Source organism: Myotis daubentonii, chromosome 8 (genome assembly GCF_963259705.1).
Source record: "Myotis daubentonii chromosome 8, mMyoDau2.1, whole genome shotgun sequence".
In the NCBI taxonomy this organism is placed as follows: Eukaryota; Metazoa; Chordata; class Mammalia; order Chiroptera; family Vespertilionidae; genus Myotis; species Myotis daubentonii.
The window spans coordinates 35,269,575-35,281,017 of NC_081847.1; the positions used below are offsets into that span (position 1 = coordinate 35,269,575).

The 11,443-nt window shown below is 53.1% G+C and overlaps 1 protein-coding gene across 1 annotated transcript; it reads left to right on the forward strand.

Annotated features, from left to right (window-relative positions):
- Positions 1-200: 200 nt before the first annotated feature.
- Positions 201-10,808, forward strand: BPIFB6 (BPI fold containing family B member 6). Its single transcript, XM_059707572.1, has 15 exons — positions 201-300; positions 1,496-1,595; positions 2,644-2,748; positions 3,196-3,345; positions 3,502-3,565; positions 4,053-4,113; positions 4,906-4,997; positions 5,789-5,965; positions 6,739-6,792; positions 7,159-7,335; positions 8,065-8,132; positions 8,765-8,810; positions 9,578-9,641; positions 10,052-10,128; positions 10,776-10,808. The coding sequence occupies exons 1-15, from the start codon at positions 201-203 to the stop codon at positions 10,806-10,808; spliced, it is 1,368 nt and encodes a 455-aa protein (XP_059563555.1).
- Positions 10,809-11,443: the final 635 nt, after the last annotated feature.

Sequence of the window (11,443 nt, forward strand, 5' to 3'; positions counted from 1 at the left end):
CCAGAGGTCCTGTGTTTGATCTGGACACTGACCCCTCTGGAAGGCGGTAATGAAGTTTGCTGAACTGGCGAGATTCCCAAGGCTCCCGGACCCTGGAGACCATCCCGGGGCCCGATCTGCTCTGGGGCTGGGGAGGTCTCCAGGGGACACAGGGCCTGGTGGGCTGCAGCCAACCCAGGCTCTGTGGCCCAGGTGGAGCCATGCTGCAGATCCTGTGTCTGGCACTCTGCGGCCTACTGACCCGCACACGAGCTGAGCCCGGGGCGCTGCTGCGGTTGGGCATGGACATCCTGAACCACGGTGAGCTGGTGGGCCCAGGTGGGAGGCTGGGGGTGGGAGGCGGGCGGGACAGGGAGTAGGTAGGAAGTGCGCAGTGGTTGCTCATGTTCGCATGGCCTCGAGCATCCCATGATCCTCATAATACACTTACAGGCAAAATGGGGTGACTGGTCCAGGGTCCCTCCACAAACTGGAGGCACAGCTGGAAATCCTGTTTCCCTGGAGCCTCTCCTTGGCTCTGGTGGCAGGGGTTGGTGGCCACAAGTGGGCTGTGTGCGTGGCAGACACATATAAACCGAATCCCAGGCCAGCCAATAATTTGCTGTATGACCTCAGGGAGTTCACTTACCCTCTGAATGTGAATGTAAAGAAACGTAAAATAGGGTGGCCAGTCTTTACTGAGCAGGATCAAATAAATATGAAACTTTTTGGGGGGGACTTGAGTAAAAATTCATTTCCTACCTTTGAGCTCAGTGACTTCCAGGAAAATAAGTCACATCCAGGTGTAAAGGGCTAATGACAGTTCAGTCGGCTCAGTATTTGTCCCCGCTCTGGGAATTAGCCTGTGAACATTATGCAGGTGTTTCTGGAAGTGTTATGTGGGACGGGGACCTCCAGGCCGGGGAAATCAGAATGTCTTGGCTTTAGGCACAGAATCTGCATTTTAACAAAATCCCAGATGAGTTCCAGGTGTGAGGGTGGCTTGGGGTCTGTCACGTCCCTTCCCACCCTCCAGCCAGGCTGTGTTTCTCACTCGTCCCTCACCATGCCACCTCCCTCCCCACTTCCCCACCGTTCCCCTTGCTGTGCCCGCTGCCTGGAGAGGCCCCCTTTATCCCTTTGCTTCCTGGTGAAAATCCCTAGTCCTCTCTCAAGGACCAACTAACAGGTCACCTCCTCCTGGAAGCCTTCCTCGGATCTTCTTTTCCTGGCCCAACCCCCCCGTGGTTCCTCTAGCTGCCTGTGCTTCCTATGACTCTTGCCACTCATGCTGACATTGCTGGTGACTCTGTCTTCTCGTGAGGCTTGAGGAGGGCTTGGCATGACTCATCTCTGGGTCCCTGGACCCCCAGCTCAGAGTGGGGCACAGTGACTGTGCGGCATACAGTGGTGCCCTTTGTAAGTGGCCTGGGCCTAGGATGCCAGAGAAACTGACCCGGGGCAGGGAAGCAGGAGGAGCCCAGCTGAGTGTCTCTCCGGATCCTGCCCTTTCCAGAGGTCCAGAGTGCTATGGACGAGAGTCATATCCTGGAGAAAATGGCCGCTGAGGCGGGCAAGAAACGTCCGGGGGTGAAACCCATCAAAGGCCTCACTGAGTGAGTGGGGTGGGGGCTTTGGGGTGGGGCGATGGCTAGGGCAGCAGGTGGTGAGGAATGTGTGCCAGGGCCTGAGAAGGAGGCGGGACAGCTAGTGCGGGGCGCGGGGCCTCTTCACGCCTTGTTGCTGGCTTGCTCTGTGACCCTGGGCACATCACTCTCCTGCCTGCGTCTCAGTCTCCACAGTCGTCCGCGGAGGACAGTCCCTGCTCTGTTGTGAGCAGGGTCATTGGGAGGAGGAAGTGAGGTTGACAGTCAGACTCCAGTTGCCTGCCTGCAGCAGGCGCTCACTGAATGTACGTGCAATTGAAAGAAAAATCCTCAAATGGCAAAGCCGGGAAGGTATCAACAACCTTCTACGGCAGGGTCGGTTCCTTTGCAGGTGCCACATAGAGTTGATGGGTAGGGGCTGCCTGGAATGATGTACTGGGGAGGCACTGCCTGGACTGAGCAGGAAATAGGCCTGTGATCACTTAGCAATGTCTGCCCAAAGCTTAGGATGGGCAGGTAAAGGTAGACACGCCACATCCCTGTTATCCCAAACCCCAGACTGCTGGTTCTCAAGCGGGGATGATGTTGCCTCCAAGAGACACTTGGCAATGTCTGGAGACATTTCTGGTTGTCCTGACTCGCTGGGGTGGGGGTCGGGAGGTGCCGCTGATGCTCTCGTGGGTGGAAGCCAGGGTTGCTGCTAAACATCCTGTGATGCACAGGACAGCTCCCCACAACAAAGAATGATCCTGCCCAAGAGGTCAGTAGTGCTGAGGGGGAGAAACCCTGATCCGAGCAAACCTCCCCGTTTTGCCAATGGGGAAACTGGGGCTCAGAGAAGGGAACACAACCAGCCAGGCGTCTTTCCGTGGACAAATTGGCTCACGCCCAGCCTTTTGTCTGTTTCACAATGGCCCCACAAGGCAGGCTTATCCCTACGACATGGGATAGGGGATCTCCCTAAGAACCCCCAAGCAAGGGGGTGGAGGAGTGGACTGAGCAGCTGGCAGGTCTCACCTGTCCGCTCATCACTGCTGTGCATGTCTGTCCCTCCCAGTATGAAGGTGAAGGACGTGCAGCTGCCTGTCATCACACTGAGCTTCACACCAGCGGTGGGCATCTTCCAGTGTGTATCCACCGGCATGACCATCACCGGCAAGAAGTGAGTGTGGCCGGGAGGAGAGGAGGTGTCCTCGTCTCAGTCTTACATGCACATTTATTGAGTACCTACTGTTTACCATCTGGATGCTGTGGTTTAAGATGATGCAAACTTGATTCCTACCTCCGATGGGAACCAGACCTGAGCTCGGGCGATCACATATTGAATGATTAACGCAGAACAGAGGAAGCATTGGCAAGATGAAGGGATCAGAAAAAGCTTTTTTGGAGATTATGACAGCTGAGCAGGGTTTTGAAGGATGTGTAAGAGTTTACCAAAGCAAGAGGGAAGAGGAAAGGCTGGTTTTGTGACATTGGGCAGGTCCTATCCCCTTTTCTGTCCTGTGTGGGTGGTCCCTGCCAGAGCTGCAAAGAATGCAGGCAAAAGGAGATAAGGATAGTGGCCACAGTGGCAGATATGGCCATGATGCCTGCCTACCCTCTCTTCCAGCTTCATGGGTAAGAACATGGAGATCACTGTGGTCTTGAACATCACAGCCACCAACCGGATTTTGCAGGACCAGGAGACAGGCCTCCCCATATTCAAGAGCGAGGGCTGTGAGGTCATCCTGGTCAGCGTGAAGACCAACCTGCCTAGCAAGTGAGGGGCTCTGCAGCTGGGGAGGAAGGCTGGGTTCGCATTGCCGCCCGGCTCAGCACCCACTTCCTGAGCCGTGGCACTTCCTTAGCCATGCCCGTGTTTGTCCTGTGCCTAACTTCCTGCTCTTGTGCCCCTGCCCCCATTTTCTGTGTCCAGCATGATGCCGAATGTTGTCAAAAAGTTCCTGGACAGCACCCTACACAAAGTTCTTCCTGGCCTGGTGAGTACCCAGAGCAAGCCTCTACCCCAAGCATGCCAAACTCACGGCCAGCGGGCCGCATGCCTCCCTTCATCCCCAGGAGTGCTGGCAGGTGATTTATCTCAGGTGCTGACCCTGATTGGCTGATAGTGGCTGAGGAGGATTCTGAGGCTGTGGCTGCTCAGCAGGAGACAGTGCTGTGATCCTCTAGTGATGTCTGCCATGAGCACAGGAGAAAAAATGAGCCTGCACATCACAGCTTGCCAACCCTGCCCAGATGACCCATCACTGGGACACGAATCCTCACTGATCTTTGCAGGCGGGGGCCAGGAGGTCTGGATTCTAGTCCCAGCGCTGCCACTGGCTTTCCATGTAACTGTGGCCTCGGTTGCCTCTCCACCCCTGTACCACCGGGGCTCTTGGGCTGCCCCATGGAGTACCACTCATCTGTGAAGAGCGAGGTCCTCCTCGCAGGGCCCTTTTATCCCAGCACCTTCTCTGCTTCCAGATGTGTCCAGCCATCGATGCAGTCCTGGTGTATGTAAACAAGAAGTGGGCCAACATGAATGGTGAGTGGTCCTAGCCATGCCCTGCTCCCACATGGGGACATCAGGATGGGCGGACTTTGATGCCCCACTTCCCATTCTAGTGCCTGCTCCCAGCCCAGCCTTGGGACTAGAGGAGGTCTGAGGTAATGGTGTCTGTCCATTCCCCGACTGTCCAGATGGGAAGCCTGAGACCCTGAGGGACTCTGGGGTCCTTGCCTCTTAGCTCTTCATCCATTATTCTATCCACCACCCCCAGACTCCAAGGACAGCAGCCATGGTGGGCTCTCCACACCCTGCAATCTGAATAGGAATCCCCAGGGAAGCGGTGATGCTTCTTTCCTTTGCCAAGAGCCTCTGCCGCCTCCCTCATCTTGGGATTCACAGGACTCTGCAGTGTGGGGGAGAGGAAAGCTGGGAATGAAGATGATGGGCTTATGTGCCCAGCAGCGTGGCCTGGGGCATGTCACTTCACTCCTACAAGCCCCAGTTTGCTCATCTGTAACACAGAGCTGATAATCCTAACCCCACCCTTTCGTGGTGAGAACTGAGCTGTGACAACCCTCGGCAAACTCTCAAGCTCTGTGCCTGCAGAGTGATGGGAGCAGGCCTGGTGTTCCAGGGTAGGCACCATTGCCTCCATTCTACAGATGAAATCACTGAGGCCCAGCGATGCTAAATAATTTGCCTTGGGTCACATAGAGGGCCGGGATTCCTGGCACGTAGGTCAGGCTCAGGTGAAGGTTGGCTGGTGCTGGCTTCTCTGAGCTGCTGCCGGGTTGGCGCCTCTCTAAATGTAGCCTCCTCTTCACACAGCCCCCATGCCCATAGGCCAGATGGGCACCGTGAAGTATACCCTGACATCCGTACCGTCCACCACAGCCAGCTACATCCAAGTGGACTTTAGTGTAAGCACCAGGGTCACCAGAGGGCTGGGGCCTCAAGTTCACTGGCCTGAGTGGTGGCGCTGTCTGGGGCTGTGGTCCTTGCAGACCAGGCTCACCTATGCAAGTATTTCCTGACACTGGGGTCCTTTCCCTCTTTCTGCTCTCAACTTGAACCCCGAGTCCCTTAGCTGATTTCCCGGGACTGCTGACTCCACACGCACACCTTCTCCCAAGGCTGTCCGCTTCTCCCAATGAGTGGCTCACCCAGTTGTACCCCACAATTGTACAGACAGGGACACTGAGGCCTGGGAAGAGGCAAGGCTTAGCTAGGGTCCCACCGTAAGTTGGTGGCTGAGGTGGGTCCTCACCCACGTTTCCAGAGCTGCAGGTGACTAGGTGAGATGCATCTTTAAGGAAGGGAAGAAAAATCCCAAGAAGTTATCTCCCTGCAAAGTCTTCTTCCAACGTGTTTCTTACAGGCCCTGGATTATTTTCCAGTTACCTTTTCCTTTTGAGAATAAAACAGAAAATACGTTCTGCATAAATGTGGGCTCAGACAGTCAAAGTTAGATTAACTGAGGTTACTTAAGTAATCCTAGGAGAGACCGCCAGTGGTTTAGTGACTGACTTCCCTACCCTATCAGCCTCTGTCTGCTCACCTGTACCCTGGGAGGGTTGGGCTCGGCTCGAACAGCTGATGGCTTGCTGACTTAGGGCTGGCTTGAGTGCCATTAGTTTGGAGAATTGAGACTCACCCTTAGCCACAGCGCCTCATGGCCAAGGCTGACTGTCTCTTTTCTGCTGTCCCACAGCCTGTGGTACAGCAGCAAGAGGGCACCACCATCCAGCTTGCTGATGACGGGGAGGCCCCAGAGTTCCCCGAAGACTATGATGAAGGCTCTTCACAGCTGCTGCTCTCGGCCGCCTTCCTCACAGCAGAGCTTGCCCTTCTGCAGAAGTCCTTTGATTTGAACATCCAGGATACCATGGTGAGCTGTCCAGTGCCACGCCCCCTGTAGTGACAGTCCCTGTCTGATGTGTTCATTCTTAGAATTATCCCGGGGTTGTGGGCAATGCTAGGACTGGGAGATGCCAGAACTGATTTAGGTTTCTATCATTAGTTAACCCCGCCACCCACCATCTCTGTCCATGTAACCACCATCTACTCATCCATCCATCCATCGATCCATCCCCCCTGGTCCATCCATTCATCCTCCCATCCATGCACCCACCATCCATCCATGTCCCTTCCCATCCATCCTCATGCCCATTAATCCATACATCATCCATTCTTTCATCCACTTATCATACCTTTCCACCATCTTGGCATCCACCCATCCTTCCATTCATTATTCTTTTCATTCTTTCACCTACCCATCCACCTGCCCATCATCTATTATTCATTCTCCTATATAAACATTCATCATCCATGCATCCTCTCATCCACTCACTCACTCCTCTCTTTGTCCATTTCCCCATCCATCTATCCATCTATTCATCCCCCCTCCCCATTACATCTACTCATTTCCTTCTGTCTGCCTGCCTTTTCACCCAACATTTTCTTAGTATTTCACCATGTACTAAGAACTATGGGTAGCAGAATATGTAAGCCACAGGAGTTCATTATCTACTTAATCACAGAGTGACAAGTGTTGTGATGAAGGGACCGTCAGAGGGCACACCTTATTAAGGCAGAGGGGATGGTTGTTAGGATGGGTTAAGGAAGGCTTCAGTAATCCTAAACTCGACTTGCATTTTGTAGGTTGGTGAGCTGCCCCCACAAACCACTAAGACACTGTCTGGCTTCATCCCTGAAGTGAGTGCCCCAACTACCCATGATCACCACGTCCTGCTCTGCCTTGTTCTCCTCTAGCCAAAGGGACAAGAAACTGGGGAGGCAGCTTTTCAATGCTCGGCTCCCTTGTCCAGAGTGGAATCATTGGGACGTCCCCATAACGTGCTCTTTGGGTCCGCATGTGTACGTTGTACTTTCCATGTCAGTATAGAAATAGCCAGATTGTCTGGTTTGTTCCTTTTATTTCCTGATAGCCACATCCCAGCCTTTGCATGTTGTACTTCCTGTGCCCACAGTAGAATCACCTAGTTCATGACAGACTCCTGGTTTCAACGGAAGCCACCAGCCTGAGGGTTGGCTCTGAGGGGAATTTCCTGGTTTCTGCAGGTGGCTCAGGCCTATCCCAAGCCGAAGCCCTTGGTGACTCAGATTAGGATAAACAAGCCCCCCAAGGTCACCATGGAGACAGGCAAGAGCCTGCTGCACCTCCATGGCACCCTGGAGATGTTCGCTGCCCGGCGGCGGCGGGGCAAGGCTCCTGTGTCCCTCTTTCTCCTGGAAGCTGTGAGTGGAATCTCGTCCATATTTAAGCCTAACCTCTCGGAAGGTGGGATTTTAGTTGATAGCCAAGTAATGGACTGAAGGGTTCTTTGTTCATCTCAATTGTGTGGTCCTGACTTCCCAGACTTTGTCACCTGATGTCTGATCCTTGGCTCTGCCATTGAAACTTTGAGTGGCTGGAATGATCAACAAATGGAGGGTCAATAGTTTAGTCCTTCCTTTGCCTCTCCTCTCTCCCTATACCTCCCTTCAACATCCATTGACATTTATAAGGGCAGTGAAGGGCTTAACCTGGGGACTGTGGGAGCCTGGAGAGATTCCAAATCCAGTTAGAGGAAATCACAAAGGACTTCCCAGAGGAGGTGATATCTAAGCAGACAGTTGAAAGTTGGGCAGGAACTGGCCAGGAAAGGGTTTGGGCTGGTGATGGAGAGCACTCCGGGCAGAGGTTACAGGATGTGCAAAGGCCTGGAGAAATTACATGACGCCTGCGGGAATCTACAAACATGCCAGGTGTTTCTGTCCTGGGCCAGGTACAGGGAGGGATGAGCAGCCTGGGCTGGGGTCATGGGGAGACTGCTGGGCTCAGTTCCTGAAGATGGGATGGGCAGAGAGGAAGACCACTGCTGTCTTGGCAGTAGTGGTGGTGTTGGGGAAGTGGTAAAACTTCTGGTTTTGCCAGCCCTGATGGGGCTGCTTTCCCTGCCTCCTCCCTGCTTTCCCTCATGCCAGCACTTCAACCTGGAAATTCAGTACTCAGTGCGTGAGAACCGGTTGCAGATGGCCACCTCTCTGAACAGGTAGGAGTCTGCTGCCAACACTGGCTTCCTTGGTATTACCAACACCATTTGTTTTCCTGCTCTAGGGTCTTCTCTGGTCCATCCAGCATAGTCCACACTGCCACGTCAATCTGGTCACTATTCTTGCTCCAGAACCCTCAATGACTCCCCATTGCCTAAATGATCTTCTCTCAGATCTTAGCTTGGCACTCAAGGCCCTTCTCAAATTCACTCACCACTGCTATATATATATATAATTTTTAGTGTGTGTGTGTGTGTGTGTGTGTGTGTGTGTGTGTGTGTGTGTGTGTGGAGGGGTGGGGGTTCTAACTCTGTGTCTTTCAAGGATTTGGGACTAATTAGTTGGCCTGCAAATCTCTGCATATGTGGCCTTGGGGTCCCTGAGGGAAGAGTCAGGACCAATGAGAGGAGACAGTGGCTTGAGCTTGTGGGAAACAGAAAGGGCTATAATGAAAGGTAATGAGTGCCCCATCAAAGGTAGCATGCAAGCACAGACTTACAAACACCTGATAGGAAGGCATAGAGGAAACCTGCATGAGGGTGGGGTGGGGTGTTTGCGATCCCCTTTCTCCAGGGCCAGGGGCAGTGGCTCTGACTGCCCTCTCCCCACCTTGTTTCTTTCTCCTGCACAGATTACTGAGCCTGTCCCGGCAGACCTCATCAGTTGGTGCCTTCAAGGTAAGTGTCCCAAGTGTTACTGCCTAGTCTGGCAAGGCTGGGCTTATTCTCCCTTGAGACTGCAGCGACCGGCCTCGAAATGGAGGCAAAGTGAATAGAGTAGGTCCCTGTGGGATTAGGGGATCCCGACTTGCTATTTGACCTTGGGAAAGTCACGTAGCTTCTCTGAGTCCCTGTTTTCTTTTCTGGGTAGAATGTGGACATCTCTTTAGATCGATTTTAGAAAACATTGTCATGCATAGCAGCAGCCTGAGCTGACTCGGATGACCCAGATGTTCTTTTTATTAGTCTCTGTAGCCTCAGAGCCCAACACAGAACCTGACCCCGTAGGTGCTAAAAATAATAATCCTGACCATAGTACTTACTGAGCACTTACTCCGTGCTTTCCCCAAATTCATTGAAGCCATGTGAGTAGGTGCTATTATATTTTCACAGATGGGAAAACTGAGGTACAGGCAGGTAGTGAATGAATGACTGATCAAAATTTTCTACAGGAATGGGGTCCACAGGCCACCCCGTGTCTCCTGACTTCCCCCATGCCGGGACCATGACCCAAGGCCCACATGTCACCTGAATGGGACTAAGCAGAGGTGAAAGGCATCAGCCTACAGTTCAACAGGGTCAGGCCCAGTTTTGATGTTAGCTGGACAGATTATTGGCTGTGTCTAATATTCATTCCTGTGGTCCCCAGACCCAGCTGGAGTGAGGGCTGAAAGTTTTGTGGTTACATAACCCTTTCTTTCTCCCTTTCTTTCTCTATCCCCCAGGAGAAGAAGCTGACTGGCTTTATCACTGACTTTCTTCGAGAAGCCTACATCCCGGCTGTCAATGGTGAGGGCGCCAACAGGCGTTGATTTTGCTGGTGATTTTCTGAGCAGGAAAGGATGCCACCTGGTGGTCTCAAAGCCCCCCCACTGGCCCCAGATCGGGGAGGCTAACAGGGAATGGGTGATCTTGCTGAATCTTTGAGGTTCATGTAGTCTTAATATCACTTGTCTACGGACAAAGGCACCTCCCACAATTTTGGACACTTGGTTCTTGACCCCACACCATGAGTCAGAACGTAACCCAGACCTGGGATGGGAGTACATAGTGATCTGGCCTATGCTCGCTCTGCCTGTGCAGCTGGCAGACATCATGCTTCAATCACAGCACTAGCTCCTACTCCTCTGCTCCAGGCATCCACTCCTTAATCCACGGCAGAGTAGTCAGGCTGAAATGACTCTCTCTGTGTTTCTCAGATGTGCTCCGAGTTGGACTTCCGCTTCCAGACTTTCTGAACATGAATTACAACCTGGCAGAGCTGGACATAGTAGAGGTAAGGAAAGGACCTGGGAAGGCCACGTCAGTCAACACTTCTGGCCAACGAGTGAGGAACAAAAGCCCGCCTCTCTCCTCTGGGGGGAGCAGGGCTGAGGAGGGCTGTGGCCATCAATACTATCTTGCCAATCCCTTGAGCAGTGCCCTGCCCCTCAGAACCTGGCCCTGCTTGGCCAGGGAGTCCCTAGAAGGAAATGAGAATTCTGCCACTCTCTTTCCATGCCTTCTCAGGCAAATTACCTCACCTTTCTCTATGTCTTGATTTTTCTGTGCTGAAAATGGGGAGGATAATATGGGTACCTGCCCCCGAGAACTGTTTATTGAGATAATTCATCTAAAGGTATACAGTAAGCACTCACTAAATATTAGCTTTTCACTCCATGCCAAGCCTCGCACACAGAGCATTCAATGTGCATTTTGCGCCTTCTGTCCCTCCAATCTGGGAGGAAGGGGTGCTGGTCCGCACTTGACCATGGAGAAAATGGAAGCGTAGAGAGGTGAAGGGTCATAGGGCGAGCCTCGTTCATCCTCTGCTCTCAAACGCTGGCTTCCATTTCCTGGCCACGGCTTGGTCCATCCCATTCTGCACCTGGTGGCCCCATCATTGCTCCGTCCACCTACACCTGGCCCTTTATCTCCTGCCAGAACGCCCTGGTGATGGACTTGAAGCTGGACTGACCAGGACAGGATTCAGCTGCCAATGCCCACACGCCACCATTGGCTGTGCACCGTGGAGGAGCCCCTGATTGGAGCCTGGCCCCCAGCACCACTGGCTGATTCCTTTAGCAAGGAGTGAAGGGGGGAGGACTGGGCTGGGGCCCTGGCAATAAACTGGAGAAAGGCCTTTACAAACATCTAATGTTTTGACCTCGTTATTTGTAGCAAATCGACGTGTGGCTTTTCTTCCCCTTTGGTGGGTTTTGGGATCTAAGACCAGCTTGGGGTCGGAGGGAAGCTGGTCACAGTCTTGGGGCAGGCCTGGGCATATGTTGAATACCTGCTGAATGTCATGCTCAGGGTTTTACTTGTACCATCTCATTTAATACACAATAACCTGATAAGAAGAGGCACCATCGCCATCCCCACTCTACAGATGAGGAAACTAAGGCACAATGAGGTCAACTCCCTTGCCCAAGGTTACACAGTTTAGCAAATGGCAAAGCTCTCCCTACCCACCTTAGTTGCCCCCAAATCTTGGTAACTTGAGGATGGCTCTGTTCAGAGGGAGCCAATGACAGCAGGCTCCCAGGCGTCCTGCCTATGTCACCTCCTTTAATCCTCACAAAGCAGTTGTGAGAGATGAGGACTGTCCT

Excerpts from the sequence above, each read along its gene's own strand:
- BPIFB6 (XM_059707572.1), top strand. The coding sequence starts at position 201 with ATGCTGCAGATCCTGTGTCTGGCACTCTGCGGCCTACTGACCCGCACA. Across the intron at positions 4,114-4,905 it reads GAAGTGGGCCAACATGAATG|CCCCCATGCCCATAGGCCAG; the intron begins GTGAGTGGTCCT and ends CTCTTCACACAG. Across the intron at positions 5,966-6,738 it reads TGAACATCCAGGATACCATG|GTTGGTGAGCTGCCCCCACA; the intron begins GTGAGCTGTCCA and ends TGCATTTTGTAG.